Below are 26,068 nucleotides of genomic sequence, written 5' to 3'. Positions count from 1 at the left end.
TCTTGGCTATGGTCCTAACAAACTGCATAGCAACATTCAATTGAAATTTTGCATGTTCTTTTCAACTGCTTCTCAACTCACTCACTCAAACCTTTCTCCTACATCTACCCTGTTACATTGCATGTAAGATATTAAGTCTTTTGATTAACTGCAATTTCATCCAATTAACAATCGGCAAAATCCATGAACATTAGCATTTCTGTAGCTTTGCCATTGATTTAAGCACCAATCCTGGCTGTGACTGAGTAAAGTTAAACTGTTTGCCATTTTGGCTTATGGTTTGACTCTGAGGTGAACCTGTCCTTATCACGATGACTGCCGACTTCCGCGTCTACTGTGCCCACCTCAAGATCTTCAACCTGTCCCATGCTGAATTGCTTGTTTTTGCAGTTTGTACCTTCATATTTGTTTCTTGTGTTCTGCAAAACTCTGCAAGTATCCTTTCCTACATCAAACCCTGCTCAGTATTAGTTCTGTTCAGCTGACCTACATTAGCTTCCAATCCACCAATTTAGAATTATGTCTTTTCTAATTGATTTCCTTGGTTTGTACCCCTCAATATGTGCAATTAATTCTAGATCTTAATCCTTTCTAGATTCTGTGGTCAACTGTCTCATTGGCCAATGGTCCATTTATCCCTTGATACCATCAGTGGTAGTTGTCTTTTTTCCAAACTTTCAACTCCTTTCTGATCCTCTTCAAAACCCACTGCTTTTGATCTCCCTTCTAAATTCTTGGATGGTTTTGAGTTCAGTATGTTTATATGAATGCAGTTGTTTTAATTACATTGTCTTAAAAGTGGAAATATAAGTTAGGTTTCTGTTTTTGAAGTAAATAGCAAAGAGCTAGTGCATTTAGTTCAATTGTGCTAACCCTGAACTGTTTGATTCCATTCTGCTTTTTTTAAAAAAGAACTAACTTTTTTTAAAATGTCAAATTGGATGTCACCTTTTCTTATTTTTCAGATTATCCCTGTTGATAAACTAGTAAAAGGGAAATTTCAAGACAATTTTGAATTTGTTCAATGGTTCAAGAAATTCTTTGACGCAAACTATGATGGTAAAGATTATGATCCCATACTTGCCCGGCAAGGTCAGGAAGCAGGCCCACCACCCAATCATGGTGATCAAGGTTTTAGTAAACCCAAGAAAACACTCAGTACAGGGACCACAGGTATTGAGTTTTGTATTAACTCATTATATTTGATATTTTTAGTGAAATAGCATGGAAATATATTGTGTATATATTCAAAATTGCAGTTTTTGTTTTGATTGACAACGAGAGCAAATTCAGATTTAATTGTAACACTGGTTTGGGGTGGGTAGTGTGAGCATGTGTATTTGCTTTCTGGCCTAGGTTTGCATTCTATTTACACTAAGTGAAAATGTAAGCTATCTTTCCATGTAACCAATATATTGAGATTGTGCTATTAAGACAGAATCTATTCATGGAAACAGATTTTAACCACTTACCCTTGTCGTTTCTTTGCTTGCTTATTTACATTAACTTCTAGGGAGTGACAACTTCAAGAAATGCTTACTATTGGTAACTATTTGTCTCTGATTTAAGCAACAGACAGCAGAATCTAATCAACTTTTGTACCGAGGGGAAAGTAGTTAATTATATATTCTATAAAGCTCTTTGGTTACTTCAGCACATTTTAACATTTTGTTACAATTGGTCATAGTGCACACATGCCTTTAATGTCAAATAACAAAGTCTTCAAGGAATACAGTTGCACAGTGGGTGACATGAAATTTGATCCCTACGTCGCACAGCAAGTTTGGAAGGTGGGACTTCTATTTGGGAAGGTGTTTGCGGGTGGGAACCCCAACATCTTTGTCAGTTAAGACTTGGATGGGAATTCTTGTTGGCAGCTTTCTTATTGATTGCTAATTAATGCTGTTATGTGGACTGTTAATGCCTACTTAAAGGCCCTCATTCCTTCACCACTGGCATTAAATCAGTGGCAGATAAGGGGTTTGTCCTTTTAAGGCCATAAAGTAAATGCTTGTTGGGTTTTGAGTCTGGATTGTGCCAACCCTCAATCAAAAACATACACCTGAACAAAAGCGCCCCCCCGCCCCCGGTCATTTTTGCATCTTTGACCTATGTACCCTGTTCATTCTAGGCTGTGTTACTGGCAACTGCAGTTTCCAGTGGTTTTGTCTGCACCTGGATCCTGGGAAGGACTGATTGTGACTACTTACGTTGATCTTTTATTGCCTTCACAGTTAAGCCAGCATTTATTTCCCACTGTTTATTGACAGTGAGCTGCTGCCTTGAACAACTTGAGTCCTTGTGCAAATATAAACAGTGTTGTTTGGGAGTAAGTTCCATGATTTTGACTGAGGATCAGTGATGTACTGCTGGCTCATCGACCTGTACTTTTCTTTGAATCAGGGTGAACAGGCTGATCTCCTGACTTGATAATGTTAGAGTGGGAGATATGTTAGGCCATAAAATTAAAGCTTGCGGTTGAGTGCACATTCTGTTTCCCATGGCTCTCAATGCCTCATGGATTCCTAGTTTTGAGTTGCTAGATGCGTTTGGAGCCTGCCCCATTGAGCATGGTAGTAGTACATGACATGGTGGAGAGCATTCTCACTGTGGAGACTGGACTTTTTTTTCGCAAGCAATGTGTGCTGATCACTCCGACTGTAATTGTCATGGCCAGCTGTATCTGCTGCAGATAGGTGGTGAAGATGAGGTCGGTATGCTTTTCCCTTTGGTGTTCTCATTATCATCATGTGTCACCGGTCCTGTCTGGTTACAATGTCATTGAGGACTCCCAACACAGTCAGTAGAAATGCAACTGCCAAATGGGCAGGATCTACTGTGTAACGTAAGTTGCGTGGGTCTCTTCCCTCCAGCTCCTCAGTCAGTGGATGAGACCCTTATTCCTGGATTTAATTCCCCAATTACATGCGTTGTGATTTTGTAACTCAAGTATGTCAAACCCTTTGAAACCTTGGATATTCTGTGTTCAAATGCTTACCCCTTGGTGTTATATCTTCTTATAAGACCAGGAGGGAGCAATTGGAAAATGTTTTTTCAACTATAAATGTTACTATTTCAGTAAAAAAAAACCTGTTGTTCAGTGCTTATCAGCAGTGTAGGAATTGTGAAAGCTGGTTTCTTTTAATAAAAAGGAAATTTGAAAGAATTACATAGTGGTTATTAAGAATGTGTAACCAGTATGAGTAGCAAAAGCATTTTTGATAATAAAGGAGTTAGATAGTTACTTGAAGGTGAAAATCATGCGAAGTAGTAGTACAAATGGAATAGCTTAGACCTGACGTGTATCGTGAGGTGTGTGATTGATTGCTTTGATGTCCAAAAATGATCTATGTTGAAGCATTTTCTGAAGAAGCTACTTGTATCATTCTAATTAGTTTGAGGCCATCAGCTACAAAGTATTTCTTCCTGGTGCAAAATATTTTGGCATGGCCCTGTATATCTCTGCTTCATATCGTGAAGATAGCACTTTTGAATAAGCAATTCCAACTGATCATGGTCATTGCTATTTCAGTCATTTGACTTGTAGTCCAACTATCTTTTATGAGAATTTTTAATTAGATGCAGCTGAATTTTCAACTATCATCATCCTGACAGCACTTTAGTGGAACTTTGGATAGTACATGAATGATGGAGTCAATAGAATTTTTTGGAAAAAAAAATTCATTTGAATTGAAATTATTAATCAATTTTCTAGGATATTTGGAAGCCTTCCTGCAGATGGATAGTATGATGATAATTAACATGAACAACGAGCACGTAACAGATGAATTAGCTTTTTTACATGTGTTTTAATCTCGGACATTTTGTTCAACCTTGCAGTAAAGTTCAGCATTTTGTCGGATTTTGTTAAGATGGCAATCTATGCAGTGTAGTATACATAAGTTTGTTTTTATAAAGGGGTTAGGTGGTATTAGATTGGCTCTAAGGCTGCAATGAAATGACAGTTCTAGTTGAAAGCAATGAGCTGCTGTGGGATCGTTTGGAAATCTTGTTGGAACTATGCTGAACTTTGCTTTACAGTATATTTTCAAAATATTATTGCTAATGGCTTTATTTGTAAACTAGAGATGAAAATTAATTTGTACTAGAAATAATCCTTTCCTCCCACTCCTCCAAGTTATAAAATACTTTCTCTATTGAAGATAAATTTTCTGATATTGGCAGAAGAGCATCCAGGTAGTAACACTCCAAGAACTTTGTCATGTTGTTATGGGGGCAAGTTTTTCACCCTATAAATTCCATTGTTTGGGCTTGGTTGAGCCATCTTGATATGACAGGTGATTTACCACTAATGTATTAGCAGATGGATGCCTTTTTAACAATAAACACCTGAATGCATGTATCCTATAACCACCTGTTTTGGTTAAATCAGTTTACTTCCCTCTTGTTCTGGAGATGCGTTTCAAGTATTCACAACTTATTACATACTGAACAGACTTTATTGCTTAGGTGGTCACTTTATGTTTAAAAATAAGGTCATTTATCTCCCTTTAAGCTATCTGATGTAATTTATTCTTCACTCTATTTATGTGCTGGATGTTTGCCAATAATTCTTCAAGATTGAGGTTGTTCATCTTCCATTAGATACTTTGATTTATTCACCATAGTATTTATTTTTCAGTCAAAACACATTTCTGTAGTGATTATACTTTCCTTTAGATTGTTAAATTTACATCCTCAAAGTTAGACAGGGCTCACAAGAAGAATTGACACTTTCAAGAGGTTTTCTACACGCAGCCATTTCTGTGCACTAACCTGTACGGACCCTAGCACAATCTTAGGATATCCCACAATGCTTTAAGGCTCAAACACTTTTTTGAAACCTTAATTACCTTTTTGACCTAGGAAATATGGGAGCTAATTAGTGTGCAGTTTTATAATAATGAGCAGGTATTTATTCTGTTTGTCATGTTGGTAGAGGATTAAAGGTTGAGGACATAAGGGGCAAAATGCCTATACTCTTCAAAATGGTATTGCAACATTTACTCAAAAGAGACAAGACAGGATTCAGTACTGCAGTGGGGTGACCGCCTAAATTTCTGAATTGTGAAAGTGAGATTTACCTATGTATAACAGTGCTGAGCTGGAGGAACACAGGCCAGGCAGCATCAGAAAAGCAGGAAAGTTGATGTTTCGGGTCAGGACCCTTCAAAAATTTTTAAATAGATTGACAGCGCATTTTACAGTCATTGTGCTTCATGGATTGTAATGACATCCAATCGATAGTACTTACCATTATAATCTAGGAAAAAAAAAAGTAATTTTTACCCTGCAGATTCCCCAAAGAGCCATGAGGTAATGACCAGATAATCTTTTTGTGGTGTTGATTCAGTGAAAAATATTTTTCAGAACGCTGGGAATAACTCGTCTTGCTCCTCTTCAAAATAGTGTTAATGGGACCTTTACCTTTACCCAAGCAGATAGATGGGGCTTCAGTTTAACAATAATCCCAAAGATGACGCCATCAACAATACAGCACTCCTGCATTACTTACTGGAGTGATGGTTCTTGGTACTTGTAACCAAGCCTAGGGTGACTTGGGTAAGAAATCTGTGGGGCCACTGTTAATACTTAGTACAGTAAATGCAATGACCTAGACCTAATTCTACTTGTTGAGCCTTGTAAGATTACTGACACTTGTACTTAACTGCTGTAAAGGAAAATAAATTATAAATGTTACTTTAAACGAAAATTACTTACGCAAACACTTTGTTTCTGTTCCCTAACTCACTCCAACTCCCGTTCACCTGTCATCCCGATCCTCGTTACTCTAACGGTCGCAAGCCTCAAAACATTTCAATTTCAAAAAAAACTTATTCATTTTTCTCCAAGGACTAGAATCCTTTTATCTCTGGTTTCTAGCCATGACTGTGTTGCTGCAGCTGTCAGTGTTGACAGTTTTTTTTATTGTTCTACATTGACCATGTCTTTGGCTGCTAATGCTTTAAGTACAGAATTTACTATCTGCCTTCCTGTTTCTCCTTAAGGCACTCCTTAAACCTAGCTCTTTGATAAAGCTTTAGGTGACCTGTCAGAATCCCTAACTGCAGATCAGATGTTGCACGTAAAATCTACAGTGAAATGCCTTAGGATATTTTTACTTTATTAAAAGCTCAAGTTATAATGTACAGGAAATGTGTATCGCTTTAACAGTTGTGCACTGAGCATTTCATCTGGATCTCTACAAGCTGTTCATGTTTCAAATATTAGTACGTTTACAACTTGCAAAACTTGTAGTTCACTTCAAATTGCATGTTGCTGTGACCTTTTAAAATGTGTAGAGTACATTCGTGTGGAGTATAACTTGTTAAAGGCTCTTGTAGCTATAGTTATGTCTTTGTAATCTACTGAAGATGATTGCTTTGCCACGAGGTGTCATATTAATTCTACAAGTTATTAGAATTTGTCTTTGGTTTTATAGACATGATTTTGTGGCTGCTGTTATTCTTTATTGAAAGCATGTAAATCAGTTTCTGTGGGATGCATTTAAGGCAGACTCCCTACACTTAAAATGTATTTTGAATTTTTATTTCCACAATTTCTGTTGTTTGAAATGGGAACTGAATGTGCTTGCATTGTCTTAGAGGGGATACAAGTTGCATTTTAAGGGAGAAGGCATGTACAGGAATAATTTCAAAAATTTCTGTTTACCTCCCTATGATTTTAAATATTTCACCAGTCGGAGGATTTTGATCACTGATTCCTATGCTTTTAAAAAAGGACTACTTGCAATGAACTATCGTTTTTAAAAATCCTGTTTACAATCCATTATGTTTGTAACATTTTGGTAACATTCATGTACTCTTTTGGATCACTACCATTCAGGTCTTTCTCACTTTAAAATTGAGTAACTACTTCTAAATGTAGTCAAACTCCACATGTGAATCTTACTGCAAATTATTATTATGAGCCCTGTTCATCATGCTTATGTCAGTTTTGGCTGACATGTTTAAGTGACTGGATTCCCATTCCTTTGTGCCAATAAACTGAGAAGCTTACAATTTTAATAGATTGGCATATTTTGAACATGCTGTAAATTTGTGGAAGCCTTGCTATTCATAATGGATAATTATCTGCTCTATAAATTACAGATGAAACTCTAAATACCACTGCACCAGAGAAGAAGACTATGAAATCAACATTCTCTGTCACAAATTTAACAAGATCAAATATTGGTACAAACTTTTAGTACTTGCAGAAGGGAAAAAAAATGCTATGTCCTATATACACTGGTTTTGAAAGTAAGCATGCAGTTCACGTTTGGGAAATCTTGCTTGGCAAGGCATTCAACACATGAGATGGAAGTTTATTCACATTTTTGGAGGAAGAAAAAAGGCAGTTCAGGCCTAAATCAAAATACTGGGCAGTGATTATCCAGGCTCTGCACTAAAACGTAATTATAATGGAAAATCCATTAATTATTGAATAAAGGGAAAAGACTGGTCATTGCAAGTTTTGATAGGCTTCTGGAATTGGCGTTTAGTTATGTTAACAAATGATGCAATGTTGAATACTATTACTTACACCCGCAACCCCTTAACATTGCAGCTAAAGAACACTACCTTTGCACTTCTGTGCATCTGGCTTTAAGTGCAGAAGTTGAGTGGTGCTTCTGATGAAATTTCATGCTCTGGGGCACCATATGCAACAGATTCATTTTAATTGAGTTCTGACTCGTTGAAAATTGATAATTGATGTGCCACTATATATCCTGAAACAGCTATCAGTTATGAAAACATGAATTATTCTTCCAAATGGATCTAAAACCTGATATTTGCCCTTGCGTCACCTTAGGATATTCTGAAGATTAACTGAAAATTTAGAATACCTTGGGGGAGTGTTGAGCCTGATTTGCAAGTGTATTTTGTTGCTGGCTGAACTCAACTCCAGTCACAGGTTGCACTTTGTTTTGGTTTATTAGTTGGAGGTAAAGTTACTTTCTCTGCACTGTTTCTCCACTCATTAACACAATGTAAATGTGAATTTGCCTTTTTTCATGTTCACCATTTCTTACAAATAATTTTGCCTATGGAAAGTTGCGCCGCCTCAATGTTTCTGTTGATTGCAAGAATGTGTTGGCCAGGTTCAAGACTTTTAAATGATGGCCACTGAAGTGTACTAGCTCAGCTGCAGTTACTCCTAGGTGAGGCTGATGAAGCACTTTGTTGACTAATATCTAAAAGGCTTAACTTTCCTCATTGGTTATGTTGAAAAGGAAATTGTATTGCAACTTCACAGATAAGATCCTTCTGAGACATGTATTTCACAGCAAAACTGTTGTTGTGTTGTAACCACCTAATGTGCTTTATATCTATATTCTTGAACATCAACACAAGGGCGTGTGCGTTAAGTTGTCAGACTTTTAAAGAAAAAAACTATATGATAGTGGTACTTCATTTGTTAACCTTGTCAAAACCAAACATGCTTAATAGTTGGTAGCTGTGGACTTAAAGCTCTCAACTATTGGCATACAAGAAATACTGTGTATTGTCAGTATTGTCTTAGTAATTGAATTTTTGATTGTGACTATTCTAAACTGTGATTATAAATATTACAGTTACTCAAAAAGTTCATCCAACACCAAAAGTTACAACTCCAAAACCTGTGTCTGGTGCACCCAAAAGAGCTGCAATGGTGGGAAATGGAGATGCACAGGTTGCAGAGCTAGCTCAACAGGTGATTTAAAATTTGTCTTTTATGACTCTTAAGTGATCGGCATGGTTTAGTGTTAAATTTATGGAACCTATGTGTTTCCAATGCTCGATGTTTTAAATTTGATTCAAATTTTCCTTCAACAGCGAAGTACTACAGATGCTGGAAATCTAAAATTAAGACACAAAATGCTAGAGCAAGTCAGCAGGTCTGGCAGTATCTTTTGAGGAAAAAGAATGAACGTTTTGGCTTGATATAACCTCCTGTTCAGAACTTCAGTTCCAATCCTGCTGACTTTGTTCAGTATTTTGTTTTTATTCTAAAGTGACATGACTGGATATCTCATTTTTCTTGAATCTGAACTTGAGAATTCAGGATTGGAATCACCAAGGTAATTGTCAGAAAACTGATCTCTTACAAAGTTTGCAATATTGAAGGCGTTACTAGGGTGGCATCAGCAGACACTACATATTCATCAAATTCCCTTGAAGTTTAATGGCATTGCCGTCACTGAATCACTCACGATCAACATTCTGGGGGTTACTGTACTAACACTAAACTGGACCAGCCATGTAAATGCTGAGGCAACGAGCAGAACAAAGGCTAGGAATCCTGCAGCAAGAAACTCGTCTCTTGTCTTTCCAAAGTTGATCCACCATTCACAGGGTCAAGTGTGGTGGACAAATCTCCAGTTGCCGCAATGTGTGCAGCTCCAAAAACTCAAGGTTGACATCATTCAGAACAAATAGCCTGCTTGATAGACCCTCATCCACCATAAGTGATGATAGTGTGTGCCATATCCGAGATGCATTGCTATAACTCACGAAGACTCCCTGATGGCACACTGAAATCTGTGACCTTTACCATTGAGAAGGATAAGGACAGCAGATACACGGGAACACCGTTGTCTGCAATCAACACATCATCATGACTTGGAGTTATATTGCTATTCCTGACCTATCACTAGGTCAAAACGCTGGAGCACCCTGCCAAACAGCATTGGGTATTCTTCCACTGCAAAGGCTGCAATGGTTCTGGAAGGCAACTGACCACCACCTTCTCTAGGTTAATTGAGGGTTGGCAATAGACCTTTAGCCAGCATCACCCACATCCCACAAATTACTTAAAATTTTGATTATTTTATACCTTTGCTACAATGGTATATGAAGTGTATTAACCATATTTTGCTCTCTAGATGAAGCTTTTATTTAATTTGAAATGTTGCATTTTATACCAAAACATGGATCTGTTACTTTTCATTATAAGTGAGTGCCTTCTTGCTAACTTGCCCAGTTGATGTAAATTGTTAGTTTTGTTAGAGCAAACCTTGATTTAATCTTTTTAAAAGTCAAATAGTTTGTTTTGAAATGAGCTTGCAAACATCTCTGCATTTATTTTATATGTTCTATGCTTGCACAGATCAATGTACTAAAAATTACAGTTGAAGATCTTGAAAAGGAAAGAGACTTTTATTTTGGGAAACTGAGAAATATTGAATTAATCTGCCAAGAAAATGAACAAGACAATGATCCTGTGATTCAGCGAATTGTGGAGATTTTGTATGCAACAGACGTAAGAATTTTTTCTTTCCACGTTATTTTGGCTTCTTGATGCATGTGTCTGAAAACCTTTATAGTGGATTGACCACATGGTGGAGCGTTAACGAGTGATTTTCTATCATAGCTTCTCTTGGGGGAAAATGGCTAATTGCATTTTTAAGTTCTTAATATTATAATAATTCAAGAAAATTACCTGGATTAAATGAACTGTCACAACTGAAAATTTTACTTTCCAATACACATTCTTGAGGCGAGAAGAGAGCGATTTTAAAAGGGGCCTGATGATTAGCAGCTTTTTCAGAGGATGGTATGTGGAATGAACTGCCATAGGAATTGGTAGATACAGGTTTAGTTTACCATATTTAAAAGACAATTGGAGAGGTAAATGAATAAAAATGGTTTAGAGAGAAATGAACCAAATGCAGACAAGTGGGAGTAGTTTAGTTTGGGAAACTTGATCAGTTTGGGCAAACTGGACCAAAGGGTCTGTCTCCATCCTGTATGACACATTGCTTAAATTTTAATTCCCTTAAATGCCAATTACACTATTTTAGACCAGCAGATGTGATTCAGGGATCATGAGTAAATTCAGGTCCAGTTCAAACTATAATGTGCAGAGTGTTTCTGCACAAACTAATATGTGTGTCTTTTATATTAGATTTTATTCTTTTGTATACCTCTTTTTAAAAATACATTGCGATAAATGGCTAGGAGTGGGTAATGGTAGCTGTGAAAGCTTTTAAAAAGTAATCTTAAAACAATGAAATTAGAATAGCCTACATTAATAAAACTTGAACAAACTCTTCAGAAACTTCTTTATTTGTTACATTTTTAGGTTTGTCATAAACAGCTTCTTGCATTCAGTTGCTCTTAAATAATCTAATGGCCTTAACTTGATTGGATTCACTTCTCAGAAATAATGGGAACTGCAGATGCTGGAGAATCCAAGATAACAATGTGTGAAGCTGGATGAACACAGCAGGCCAAGCAGCATCTCAGGAGCACAAAAGCTGACGTTTTGGGCCTACGCCCTTCGTCTGATGAAGGGTGTAGGCCCGAAACGTCAGCTTTTGTGCTCCTGAGATGCTGCTTGGCCTGCTGTGTTCATCCAGCTTCACACGTTGTTATCTTGGATTCACTTCTCACTGCTTTGTGGCTACATGTATGATGGTATTACTCAGTGTAACAATAGTATCCCCAAATGATCTGGCCTGATCTCTTACATGTATATATTTTGCCAATCTAAGTGACTGACTGAAAAAGTACCAAATGAGATGAGAGGTGACGTATACTTTTTAGCTGTTACAATGAATGAGTGTACAACACAATTAAGATTGGTTTACTTTATTCATACAGCTTGTCTAGAGTTTACACTTTGTGTGTATTTGGTTATCATGGGATTTTTTTCTGTTGTTGTTCGCTCTCCAGTCCTTATTGACCTCTCATGAACTTTAAAGTTTTCCATAAGTCAGCATAGTGAGACAGGTTTAGTGTTACTTTTTACACTCAAACAATTTTTTTGTTAAGTGAACTTGATGTAAGCAAATACAGCTCAAAATGAATTTGTCGCAAGATCTTGATAGGTAAATTGTTTTTTTTAGATTTAGATTAGATTCCCAACAGTGTGGAAACAGGCCCTTCAGCCCAACAAGTGCACGCCGCCCCTTGAAGCATCCCCCTATAATCCCTGAACGCTACAGACAAGTTAGCATGGCTGATCCACCTAGCATGCACATCTTTGGACTGAGGGTGAAAACCGGAGCACCTGGAGGAAACCCACGCAGACGCGGGGGAAAGTATGCAAACTCAGCATAGACAGTCACCTGAGGTTGGAATTGAACCTGGGTCCCTGGTGCTGTGAGGCTGCAGTGCTAAGCACTGAGCCACTGTGTCACCTATGCTGTTGTACATTATCCATCACTTCTGAATCAGCTGAATATCACCAAAATGTCCCTCAAATACTGCTATTAACTAGACTCATCTATTTCATAGTAAATTAAACATTTAACTTGCATTCCTCTTTGAAAGCCACCAAACAGGCATACTTACCATTTACCTACCCAGTGACTTAATTTGGTTTGTGGGTGTTGCTGGTTTTTTGGCAAGTGATGCTTCTATCACAGTTTTTAAAATGCACGTTAAAGATTGCAGAAACTCAGTTTGATTTCCCCTTGAGAGAAAGCACCCTTTCTGCAGAGTGACTGCTTTATCATTCAATAAGATCATGTTGTGGTCTCATTCTGTGTCCCTTTTTATATCCCTTATAACCTTTGACTCCCTCATATCTGCATATGGAATAAGCTGCCAGCAGAAGTGGTTGAGCGGGTACATTAACAACATTTAAAAGGCATTTGGATGAATACGTGGGTAGAAAAGGTTTAGCAGGATATGGGTCAAGTGCAGAGAAATGGAGCTAGTCTGGATTGCTGTTTTGATCAGCATGGACCAGTTTGGGTTGAAGGGCCTGTCTCTATATGCTGTAGATCTCTATAAAAAATCTGTCTAATTCTAACAGAACTTTTACTCTTAATCCTAGTTATAGCCTCTTCTCAGCTTCCATGCTGTCACCTGCTCTCAGGATCTAAAATGAAATAAATAATTGTGGATGCTACAACTCTGAAACAGAACTTGCTAGAGAAACTCTGACTGGCAATATCTGTGGAAAGCAGAGTTAGTTACCATTTCATGTCCAGTGACCCTTCTTCAGAACCGGTTCTGATGCCACCTGACCTGAGTTTCTCCTACAGTTTTTGTTTTTGTCCCCTCGGGATTTTGTGTACGAATGAGATCACTTCTAATTCCTTGAAACACTAATGGGTTTGGCCCAGTCTTTTCAACTTTGTTTCGTAAGAAAAGCCCTTCATCCCAGGAATAAGTCAACAGAGCCCTGAATATGCAATTGTGTTGTTTTCGAATTTAGAACAAAAATGTGCATAGTACTCCAGATGTTGTCTTATCAAGGGCTATACTTTTGTATTAAAATTTCCCCACTCTTTTCTGTTTTGTTCCCTTCCCCTTACAATAGATGCGAATGTTCTATATGCCTTCATGAATACTACTTGTACCTGAAAACTGACTACTTCTGATTAGTGGATTAGGACACCTCTATCTTAGTTTTGCATTCTCTTTCCGTTGAAGTAGTGTACTGCTGTCCTATGTTTTCTGCTTAGTAGACAAGTTTACATTTTCCCATGTTATGCCCTATCTACCACTTATGTTTTTTTCCCCAGTTGTGTGATCTGTCTGCATCATTTTCTAGATCTCTACCATTTTGTCACAACTTATTCCTCACCAAACCAGGAATGTTTAGTAAATTTAGCTTCGATATATTTGGTCCTGCGTCCAAGGTGTGAATAAATTGTGCATGTTTGAGGCCTGAGCATCGACTGTGCTTTCTGTTAGTTCAATCAGTCAATGCATGTACTTTATCCTTTACAACATGACTCTTCCTATATGGTAACTTTTTGATTTGGCACTTTATCCAATACCAAATTTGCCATACCCATGCATTCTCCCTTTTCTACTGTATTTGTTTCTTCCATACTTGTTACTTCCTCAACCAACTCCAAATTAGTGAAACAGTGTTTTACTTTCAGAAAACATCGCCTACGCCTGATCATTTTATGATTTTTCTAAAAGCCCTACTACGCGCTCAGTAATGGATTCTAGCAATTTCCCTATGACAGATGCTTCACTAACTGATCTGTAGTTTTCTCATTTTTGTCTTGAATAACAATTTTACATTAGTTCTTTCCCACTCCTTTGGAGCCTTTCAAGAATGTAAGGGATGCTATTTCTTGCTTTCCTTATGCTAAGACTGTAGAATGCATGCCACCTGGTCCTGTGAACTTCATAGACATTAGGTCTTGGTGTTTTCCTAGCATATTTTCCATGCTGTTGGTATATAGTGATTGGGAGGAGGTCAGAAAGAGTTAGCGAGTTTTGAGAAGATTTGTAGCTCGGGTTGAGGTTCTGGATGTGAGTTTGCTCGCTGAGCTGGAAGGTTCATTTTCAAACGCTTCGTCACCGTTCTAGGTAACATCATCAGTGAGCCTCCGACGAAGCGCTGGTGTTATGTCCCGCTTTCTATTTATCTGGTTAGGTTTCCTTGGGATGGTGATGTCATTTCCTGTTCTTTTTCTCAGGGGATGGTAAATTGGTTCCAAATCAATGTGTTTGTTGATGGAGTTCCGGTTGAAATGCCATGCTTCTAGGAATTCTCGTGCGTGTCTCTGTTTGGCTTGTCCTAGGATGGATGTGTTGTCCCAATCAAAGTGGTGTCCTTCCTCATCTGTATGTAAGGATACGAGTGATAGTGGAATCTAGTTGGTGAGCCCTGGCTAACAGATATGAACGGGCGTGTCAGAGGTTCTGCTCACTGAAAGCTGTTTCTGGAAATAAAGGATGACTTGGTGATGAGATACTGGCCTCTGGAGATATTTCAGTGATGCCAAGAGTACGGTTAATGATGTAACATGCAAAAACACCTACCTACTGAAGTACAACTGGACTTCAAATAGCACAACTGGCTTTATCATTGGAAAATGTGGCAACTGAAGCATGAGAGTTGCAGGGTATTCTGGTGAAAGTGTTTATCCTCGCCAGTTTGAGCTTGGGGCATACCACTTCAGTAAAGGCAATTGGATAGCCTTGCTCAGGATGTATCATGAACAAAGGAACTCTAGGTCAACCCACTGCAAAAGTCTAAAACAAAGCCAAGCTTCAGCCAAACAATTGAAATTTTCTTGAGGATCCAGGCCAGCAAGCCATTTTAGGTGCTCCCGATATGCCGACTTGAGACAGTAAAAGAGCCCTGCTTGATCTAAATTGAGTATGAAAGCTCTAACCCAATATCCAGAAGACTGTACATCTTGGACTGTCCACCTGCATCTGGTTTAGAACACTTAAATTGCTTAACAACATCTAAATTGGAACAAATCAAAATAATAAATGTCTGGTTAAAAGGTCACCTGGTTCTAATGGAGGTTGATACTAGCAAGGTTGCTTCGTTGATCGCAGAACCCCTTTTAACAAGGTTTGCTCTGGACTCCAGCCCTTAAGTTTGCACAAGATGTCAGCTAGACTGAGAGCCTATACTGCAGAAACTTTATATGTTAGAAAGATTCATTTTAGATTAGCTCAATATTTTTCAATTAGAAAATGACTACCTGAGTGAAGCCCTAGTTAAATACTAGGAAGTAGTAGGAAAGTTTTGGGACTATCAAAGGAGCCAGGACCACCTTGCATGTTGACCAGGAAGCAATTGCGTGATTCTGCAATGCCTGCCCAGTGCCATTTACCTTATGGACAAAAGTCAGGCAGAAATCAGAAGGCTGGAAAGTGAAGGAACCATCAACCCAGTACAGCTTACGAAATGGGCAGCGCCAGTGATACCAATTTATGAATTTCAGTGGGTCAGTTTTCCTTTGTGGAAATTTTAAATAAATGATAAATCCCTTTTTACAGCTGGATTAAAAACTCAATCCCTTGCTCAGAATTTACACAAAGCTGGGTGAGGAGAGTGCTGTCCTTCTCAAAGCTGGACATTAGCAATGGGTGTTTGCAGTTCCTGTTAGATGAAGATTTGAGGAAGTCTGTTACAATTAATACCCATAAGGATTTGTACTAATATACGACTCTGCCATTTGGGGTGTCATCAGCCTGTGCAATTTCCCAGCAGATGATAGAGAATGTTTTATAAGGTCAACTACAAGTTGTCATTTATCTATTAGCATGATGTGCTAAGAACATGCAAGACCAATAAGGACCACTTAGAGGTTGGACATAGTCCATAGACATTTCTCCCGGACAGGTATTTAGAAGGGAAGAATGTGTGTTCCAGACACCCCAGTCAAACTACTTGGGCTAGAGTCATCAAGATCAGGTTACATCCTTCAGAAGATAAAAACGAGGACAATCAAATGTGCCCCAGCTGTCAGTACCAGAGCTCAGGTCTTTCCTTGGATTTGTGAGCTAATACCGAAGGTTCATAGAGAACCTGGTCTCCACCTTGGCACCATTGCATCAACTCATAAAAACTCTCAGCCTTGGCAGCATCAGAGGAGCAGGAAAGCTGATGTTTCAGTTCGGGACCCTTCAGAAATTTCTGCAGACGTAACTACATTGGTGGGGCAGTGCCCAGAATACCACCAAGGACAAAAATTACTGCCAACAGTCCCCCTATGTTTGTGGGAACAGCCGAGTAAACCCTGGACTTAGTTACACTTTGACTATGTAGATCCTTTCAGGACTCAGCGTTCTTTGTTATTGTGGATGCCCGCTCAGTGGCTGGATGTGCATAAAAGGATGTCATAATTGTCATGAGGTCAACCAGATGGAGTTCATAGAAAATAAATTCCCTGATTAGACCACGCTAATAGCCCCAAACAGGGAGCACTGGCTGACAGATATAAACATGACTGTTAGAGGTTCTGACTGAGGGAGCTGGATCCGTGTCAAGGATTCACCCCTTGTAAATAAAGGGTGACTCGGTGACAGGATACCAGCTCTAGAGTTATTTCAGGTGATTATTGTAAGCTTCCTTCTCCCATTTGTCTCCCGATTTTTCAAGCATCTTTTCTAAGTTTCTGTCTTCTGTGGTGAAGACAGGCACGTACACTACCTGTTCAATGTTTCTATTGTTTTCTATAGTCAATTCCCTGGATTCTGTTGCGAGTCAAAATTAGCAATAATTATGTTCTTCCTTTTTAAATACTTAAAGGATAATACAGATTTATACAGGTAGGTAGCCTTCTGTCATTCGTCAGTTTCTCCTTCATTTTTTTTGGTCCTTAATACCTGCCCAAACCCCTCTGAACAGTGTGGAGCTGGAGGAACACAGCGGGTCAAGAAGCATCAGAGGATTTATTTAGCCACAAATGACGTATCCTTCTCAGTCTCTTTTTTTTAATCTTGGACCATGCAGCCGTGCAATCACCCATTTTCTATATTTTAAACAACTTATTTATCACCTTTGACCACTAAAATGGGCGGCATGGTGGCTCAGTAATTAGCACTGTAGCCTCACAGCACCAGGGACCCGGGTTCGATTCCAGCCTCTGGTAACTATCTGTGTGGAGTTTGCACATTCTCCCCGTGTCTGCATGGGTTTTCTCCGGGTGCTCCGGTTTCCTCCTGCAGTCCAAAGATGTGCAGGCTAGGTGGTTTGGCCATGCCAAATTGCCCGTAGTGTTCAGGGGTGTGTGGGTTATGGGGAATGGGCCTGGGTGGGATGCTGCAAGGGGCGGTGTGGACTTGTTGGGCTGAAGGGCCTGTTTCCCCACTGTAGGGAATCTTTAAAAAAAGATGCAGTGATTTGAATGAAAACTGTAACTTCACTGATACTTGCATCACTAATGTTAGTCAAAGTCTGTGACTATTTTTGTAGTCGTCGGCCATTGCTGAAAGCAAACAACTTTTATTCTTCTGTACAGTGGAACTCCATTTAATAGTTTGCTGTTTTGCTGTTGTCTGCATGTGTCATTTTACCATGACTGGTTAAATGAAAAGAATGAATCAATCCAGAGTGATGGACACTATATAACTGGCAATCTGAATTCTCATGATCTCTCAGCTTCCTGTCTGTGGAATTTCCAAGAATCCAATAGCAGTGCAACTTGTGGTCTACCTTGCTATGTTTAAATAATCTGATTTTGTTGACTTCAGACTTGATAGTCATGCTTGCTTTCCCTTTTTGGCTTGGCTCCAAGGAAGGTTTTTTTACCAGGTTGTCATGTCATTTTTGGAATAGTGAAATGGCTCATCTTCGAATTACCATAGGGGCTGCTGACTTTTTGCGGGATACTTAAATTTCCTGTGACTGACCCAAAGGACCCAAAAGAAAACCAATTGGAAGGTAAAGGCATGAGAGAAAGGCAGTATTACAATAATCAAGGGGGACTTCAATATGCAGGTGGACTGGGAAAGTCAGGTTGGTAACAAATCCCAAGAAAAGGAATTTGTGGAACATCTATTACATGGTTCTTTAGAGCAGCTTGTGGAAGACCCCACTTGGGAACAAGTAATTAGACTAGACTAGACTAGATTCCCTACAGTGTGGAAACAGGCCCTTCAGCCCAACAAATCCACACCGCCCCTTGAAGCATCCCACCCAGACCCATCTCCCTATAACCCATACACCCCTGAACACTACGGGCAATTTTAGCATGGCCGATCCACCTAGCCTGCACAGCTTTGGACTGAGGGAGGAAACCGGAGCACCCGGAGGAAACCACACAGACATGGGGCGAATGTGCAAACTCCACACAGACAGCCACCCGAAGCTCGAATCGAACCCGGGTCCCTGGTGCTGTGAGGCTGCAGTGCTAACCACTAAAGCACTGTGCCGCCCTAATTACATATTACAATTACATATAAGCAAATCTGGAATGAAGCAGACATAATTAAGGAGCTTAAGATGAGGGAATTTCTGAGGGGAAGTAACTATAAAATGATTAAAATGACCCTGCAGTTTGCGAGGGAGAAGCAGGAATCCCATGTGATGGTATTGCAACTGAATAAAGAGGGAGGAGTTGGCAAGAGATGGTTGAAAGGAGAGACAAGCAGGGAAGACTGGAGAGCAGAAACAGTTGGAGGTTCTGGTGGTAATTCGGGAGGGAAGGAGGAAGAAACTTAGGGGAGAACGAGGCTGACAAAGGAAGTCAGGAACAGCATAAAAGCGAAAGAAAAAGCCTACAATGTGGTGAGGCTGGAGGATTGATAAGCTTTTTAAAAACCAGCAGAGGTAGACCAATAGAGCAATAAGTGGGGAGAAGATGAAATAGGAGAGTAAGCTAGGTAGTAATATAAAGAAGATTGCAGTAGCTCTTGTAGATATGTAAATGGTGAGAGGCGAGTTGACAATGTGGCTGGAGAAGTTGAAATGGGGTGAGCAAAGAAATGGCAGAGGATCTACACTAACGATCTGGATGGAGGAACTGAGAGCATTGTTACGTTTGCAGATGATACAAAAATAGGTGGAGAGGTATGTAGTGTTGAGGAAGCAGGGAAGTTACATAAAGACTTGGACAGGTGTGAAGGATTTATCATCTGAAGAGCGGTTCAGAACTCTGGGATTGTACTCAGTGGAGTTCAAAGGGATTGGCAATGATCTAATTGAAATCGAGAAAGTACTGAAAGGCCTTGTTATGGTGGACATGATGTTTCTGTTAGGTGAGAACAGGACCTGATGGCACAACCTCAGCTTGAAGTGACTAGCCTTTTGAACCTCTTCTGAGTGTGAGCTCCCATCTGGTTTCTGTGTGGGCATTAATAAAGGTGCAATTTTCTGTACAACAGGCACAGAACTGGCTATTGCTCTTGCAGCCCTTGAGATTCTTGCATTTCTCTCAGATTCTGTTTTTTCTTAAGAAAAACTTGATACTACAGTGGCTTTGTGTGGACTCTATCCCATCCCAAAAGACTGTCACTACTGTCCTGTGACTCATAAGTTTGTATCCATATAGAACTACTAATCAGTCATCCTGTGGTGCTGCCTTAATTCTAGCCTGGAACTAAATAAACAGTTTAAGGTATATTTGCTTATAAACCTAACATTCCTGATGTCTCCCTAAAAGACTTGAAGACAGTCTATCCAGAGTCAGCACGGATACACTTCCCATTACTACAGGTATGAATGCTTTGCGCCACTATTTCAGTAAATCAACCGCATTCTCACACATCCCGTATAAAATAGAATTCAGAGGTGTTATAGGAACTCTTTCACTTCACAATCCCTTTAAACAAAAGGAATTGTCCCAAATATAACAACCTTAAAACTTGATATTTATGACAGTGGTCTTTCATCTATGTACATTGCCTGTGCTTGAGGCCTCCCCCACCCCTATCTGCCTTCCATAGGGACTGCTGTCTCTGCAACTCCCTCATTCGCTCAACACTCCCCACTATCCCTGGCACATTTCCCCGCTACCACAGGAAGTGCTACACGTGCCTGGACATGTCTTCTCCTCCCTCCCCCACCTCCATTCAAAGCACCAAACACCCCTTTCACATCAGTCAGAGATTCACCTGCACATCTGCCGGGAACTGGAGGAGCAGCACCTCATTCTACCTTGGGACCGTACAGCCCAAAGGCCTAAATATGGACTCTACCAATTTAAAAAATCCACCCCCCTCCCCAACACCACTGCCTCATCCCATGACCACCCCCCCCCCCCCCATCTCTGCCTCCTTGACCTAACACAACCTATCCATCTTCTCTCCCACCTATCTGCCCCCCCCACCCCACCCCCTACCTGCATCCACCTATCACCATCCCATCTACCTTCCCCAGCCCCACCCCTCCTCTCTCTTTATTTCGGAGCTCCCTTCCTCCTTACTCTCCCCCATTTCTAAAGAAAGGTCCCAACCAGAAACGTCAACTTTCCTGCTCCTCTGATGCTGTGTGGCTAACTCTGTTCTTCCAGCTCCAGGAAAAGCTGTTACCTTTTATTTGATTTTGAGCCTGCACCTGTATAGTTTTGCTTTCCTGACCAGATTTTCAAGTTGTCTCAAATTCCTGCAATTTTGTCCTTTTTAAAATATGAAGTGTAAAAGACGTTTTATGGACAGTGACCTGATTCCCTTTCAGTGCTACCTTTTTCAGATGGGTAACCATATCGACTATTACTCATGGTTTTGTCAATAAAGCAGAAGTTAATCAGTTTTGTGTGAATCATAGAATTGTTCCAGTGTGGAAAGAGGCCATTCAGCCCATTTGAGTCTACACTGAACTTGTGAAGAGCATCCCACCAAGACCCATCTCTGAAACTTTGCTTTTACCATTGCTAACCAATCTAGCCCGCGCAACCCTGGATGCTACAGGGCAATTTAGTATGGCCAATCCAGCTAAACTCCATGTCTTTGAACTGTGGGAGGAAACCACAGCAACCAGCAGAAACCAATGCAAACTTCACACACAGTGTCCCCAAGGCTGAATCGAACCCAGGCCCCTGACACTGAGGGAGCAGTACTGACCACTGAGCAACCATAAAACCCCAGTCCTGCTCCAGTTAGTAATAAGACTTAAGTGAGGAAACACAAGCCCTACTTATTTGTGCTATTGAGTTGGTTACCCTTGGAATTTTGTATCTCTTACATGGTTAAACTGTCAGTTCAGTTGTTGGGTCCACATATGACCATCTCACTCTCTCTCTTTTTCACTCCCCACTTCAAAATTAAGATTTGATTTAAGTAGGCAGTTGACCTGAAGTTTTGCAAACTTGCTTGTCACAATTGCTTCTATATAGTATGTCACAGCCTCGTATAGGCAATGTTCTTTCTCTTCCCCCTTTCAGCTTGCTCACGTTGATGCTGTTCTCTCTTTCCATTTGCCTTGAGTTCAAGTTCCATCTCTTCCTACCAGTATTGTTCTTCCTATCAATGTCATTTGAAATCATAGATCATAGAATCCCTACAGTGTGGAAACAGGCCCTTTAGCTCAACAAGTCCACACCGACCCTTGGATCATCCCCCATCTAAGCTACACATCCCTGAACACTACGGGCAACTTGTATGGCCTGTAACTGAAATGCACTCATTCGCTGTCCCAATCTGATATCAACTTTTGATTCTGACGTTTTTGATATTTCTGTTTTGTTCTGCTTGCTTATTGTATTCTAACCACAAGAAATCACTTTATTTACCAGTTCAACTCCATAATTCATCACTGTTACCAATTGTTCGTTCAAGCCTCTTTTAGAAACCTGTGATCCAGGTATGCCTTTTTTAAGCTTAAGTCTTGTAAGAATTATGGAGTTTATCTTGTGTGGTTCACATCTGCTTATGCAATGCCACTAGGTCTCTTTCTGACATAAATCTGATGTTCTTTGCATTACTTTGCAATTTCTTTGGAAGGCAGTCTAAGTGATCACAAGTGATCCATTCTTAAGCTGCATTATTTTGTAATGAATGAATGCAAAAGAACAGATATGATTTAAATTCATTTAATTTCCATCAACTTGTCTTTGTAAAAAGAAATATGATAGTATGCTGCTTCACCTCCACTCAGAGTTTTAAGCCATTTCTAATTTCTTCATAGTGGATTACATCCTTCTGACTATGTATCTGGATAAGTGTTGTGTTTCGAAGAGCTGATATATCCATCGGTGATTCTGAATTATTTTTACTACTTCACTCTCTGCAAGAAAAAAAGTCCAACACATGGATGTGTGCAGTTTATCGTTACTGAGGCAACTTAAATTGTTATTTGCTTTTTAAGAAGAAATGGAGCTAAATTAAGAGCAAATTCACCATTTATGATTTCGGATTCCCTTTTATTTGGACAGATTGCTTAGGTTCTTTAATAATGCAATTTAAGGAAATATTTTAAAAATTCCATTGGAAATTGTCAGACGATCCTAACGTACCAAATACGAATCTATTTAATTCTTTAGTGATACCCTCTGCCTAATTTGAGTGTTTCATAAAATCTTAATATTTTCATTATAGGAAGGGTTTGCTGTGCCAGATGTAGCAGATGAACAACCAGAAGAACAAGAGGAGTATTAAACTTATTACTTGGATGCGGCAGATATGCGATCGGAATAGCTTGTCAAAAATCATGTGTGCATGTGCACATCAACAAAGGAAAAGACGCTCTCTCTTTATTTTCTGTAAAGTCAAAAGAGCTTTGTTTGTAATTTTGTTAGTGTAAGCAAAACTAAAATGTACCTCCTTTCTAAAGTGCACTTTGCAGAAGTTTCAGTCCATATTTAACAATGATTGCTTCTACACTTTTACATCTGAGCAACGTTTTCAGGTGTAGAAATTGAAATTCTCGAAGGTCCTTCAGAGTGCTGTTTTAACATCTTGATGCTTTTGCCACCACTAAAAGCTGACATGCTCTTGGACAGTGTTTAAAAAGGTTGTTGATAGAATGATCACTGCATGATAATGACTGTAAATTGCACTGAAACAGAAAGTGTATAGAATGGTTCAGATCTTTATACATTCAGTTGTATGTTGATAGTTATAGCGTGTCCAAAATTTGTTGTATGTGGCAAGCCAGTTCATTTGATGTGCAAGAATGAGTTGGCTATAAATACTTTGCATGAATTTTGTATGGTGAAATTGACATTAGATCAACTGCAGGAAATCGTTGTGGTGCCAAATGTTCCCTCCAGCCATTGTGGTCGCAACTACAGCGGTAAAATATTTCCTGAATTCTTCTGTGGCCTTTATTCCTTTTACTGCCCTAAGATTTCAGTATGCTGTAAGGAAAATCAAAACTTGGTCTTAAAACTACAGGGTGTTTTTCTACTCGAATCAATTTCTACTAACAATAAAGTTTGATATTTCAACAAAATTGTCTGTCAGAAATGTTGGTACATTTATAATTTTTAAAATATTCTGATTAAATATAGAACATTGCTAAAGAATAGTTTATTGCTAATTTAATTCGACCACATAATATTTAAAGCTAATCACTGCATTTGTTCTGATGTTGATAGTTTGTTCAGTAAAGTTTAGAACCAGAAAGGAGGTTAATTAGGCCACATTAATGGAAATATGATTTTCTTCTGCCTCTATTTCCTTTCTAGTTGGAAATTTGTCCATAGTGTTTCAAATAAAATGCCCTTTTTTGTATATTGAAAATTATTAAAAACCAATCTAAAATGTATTTTGTCATTTACTTGCCACCATTTTGTGGTTATCGTTTGTCTAATAATTATTTTAGATTTGTTCTTGAGTTGTATTCCTCCATCATACTTTTTAGTAATGTTATATCTTTGGTTTAAGGATCCCTAACACACACAAACTCATTTTTAGGGGAGTGGATAACTGAATTATTTAGAATATTCATTCATCTACCATAAGTATTTGACAGGAATTGATCCTACATGGACAGTATCTCCCTTTTAAAAGCTTCCTGTTCTTGATTGACCCTTAGTTATATATAGTAGCATTATGAATGCCCCTCATACAATCTTGATCAAGTAAGGAATTTTAATAAACATTGTTGCAAAATATACACATTGTATACTATTCTATTAAATAATCTGCAATGGAAGATTTTTTTCTTTGTTCTAATTCCAAAAGGCTTGGATTTATCATTTTTTTTTCAAGCTATATCTTAAGTGAACCAAATAACTCAAAATTCAGTTTTGTATAAATCTTGTATAAAGAGACATGTTTTTATATTTTGAGAAGTGTACGATTGTTGACAAGTGGACTCTAAATGATAGTGACATCACTTCCCTTTATAATGGTGTTCTTATCAATTGTTCTGATGCATGCAAGGTGAAAAGATTCAACAAAATTCCTTTGCAACAATACTAAAAATCATTGGACCAATAGAACTTGCCTTGAGAGCCCAGGTCAAATAGGGAATCATCTGAAGAGATGAAAATCTTATGGAGGACAACTAAGGGTGATGGACAGTTCTGTAAGCTGACAGGTAATATCACCATGCCCTTGTGTTTAATGCTTTGCAGTCCTTTTGTAGTGTGTTGCATAAGTCCAAATTTCACCTACAAATAAACGTGCTCAAGTTAATGGTTACACACTGAGATTGGGTTATTCGTTTGAATAAAATCTGTTCAAGTCTAGTTATGAAATTCTGTACAGATTTTGGTTCCAGCAGAAAAATCTTGGTCAGTTCCTCAGCTTTAAGAAAAAGCAGCCACAGTCAAAAGTTGCTTCTATTTGATATAAGAATAACCTTTTAACTAGCTTCAACAAATGAGTTACTCCTCACCAGTAGATATGTTGCATGAGTTAAAATGCAATATGCTGTTTCTGATTGCCTTGATTTGACCTGGACAGACACATGTATGAAAATTTGCAAATATTTTAGTAAACACTGCAGCAATTTTGCAATTTATTTCACCAGGGGAGAATTCTTTAAAAACAGAAGTTTTATATCCAGTCATGTATCCTTGATTTTCAGAGTTAGAGGGACTTAATTGAAGCGTGTAAGATTCTGAGGCGACTTGTTTTGATAGATTTTTGAATAGAAGGCAGGACATAACACCAGCACTTCGGAGGCTCAATGATGTTACCTAGAATGTTGACAAAACGTCTGAAAACTAACCTTCCAGCTCAGCGAGCAAACTTACATCCAGAACCTCAACCTGAGCTACAAATCTGCTCAAAACTCGCTTGATTTTTTGAAAGTATAATTCCTGTTATAGGTGAATCTTGAATTAGGGGTCATTGTTGTAAATTGGTGCCCTTTATTTTTAAACTAAGATGAGGAAACTATTTTCTTCCTGAACTTTGAAGTGTCTTTGGGGTTCCCCAACTCAAAAGGTAGTGAATGCAGAATCTTTCAATATTCCTAAGGCAGAGATGGATTCTTGATTATAAAGGGATAAAGCATTACTTGAGGATATGGGTGTGAAAGTAGAGTTGAGGCTAAAATCAGATCAACCATAATCTGCTTGAATGGACGAGCTGGCTCAAAGAACCTTTTTTCTATGTTCTACAGTTTCTAAATTAAACTATGATTTGAATTTCAGGATAATCATACAGAAACAGCTTAAAAGCTACAGTGACTAGCTAGGGTAGTATTTTGATAAGAGACCAATGAGCAATGAGATTGGCTGTGAAGTACCTAAGAAATTGACATTGGTAATTTGTTGTCATCTGTTCGTTAGGGACTAAGTGGTATTGCTACAATTGAATCCAGAAGCTCGATTTTCCACTTGGTATGTGTTATGAATCGGAGTTGAAACCACCACCCGCCACCTCTGATAACTAAAACCGAAATACCCAGAGAAGCACGCCTCACATCAGTCTGTTAGAAAGTATGAAAAGTGGTATAACCTACCCTCACCTCCTAATCTGTTATAAAGGGGAAGTTGAATTAAATCTTTTCACACCCTCTATAATCAACA

At 38.8% G+C, this 26,068-nt stretch overlaps 1 protein-coding gene across 4 annotated transcripts in view; it reads left to right on the top strand.

The window, feature by feature from the left end:
• The window catches only part of LOC125461282 (microtubule-associated protein RP/EB family member 1-like), a 57,963-nt gene extending 34,113 nt beyond the window's left edge, over nucleotides 1-23,850 (top strand). For 3 of the 4 annotated variants that reach the window (XM_048549855.2, XM_048549851.2, XM_048549852.2), the window contains 5 exons: nucleotides 966-1,173; nucleotides 7,113-7,196; nucleotides 8,579-8,697; nucleotides 10,093-10,245; nucleotides 22,680-23,850. In XM_048549855.2, coding sequence (XP_048405812.1) covers nucleotides 966-1,173; nucleotides 7,113-7,196; nucleotides 8,579-8,697; nucleotides 10,093-10,245; nucleotides 22,680-22,739 — 624 coding nt within the window. In that variant the 3' untranslated portion in view covers nucleotides 22,740-23,850. The remainder of the gene's footprint in view (nucleotides 1-965; nucleotides 1,174-7,112; nucleotides 7,197-8,578; nucleotides 8,698-10,092; nucleotides 10,246-22,679) is intronic. The other variant, XM_048549854.2, reaches the window with a different exon arrangement.
• Nucleotides 23,851-26,068: the final 2,218 nt, after the last annotated feature.

This window comes from Stegostoma tigrinum, chromosome 19, assembly GCF_030684315.1.
Source record: "Stegostoma tigrinum isolate sSteTig4 chromosome 19, sSteTig4.hap1, whole genome shotgun sequence".
Lineage (NCBI taxonomy): Eukaryota > Metazoa > Chordata > Chondrichthyes > Orectolobiformes > Stegostomatidae > Stegostoma > Stegostoma tigrinum.
Note: the sequence above shows the minus strand (reverse complement) of the source record. Positions and strands in the feature narration are given on the sequence as shown.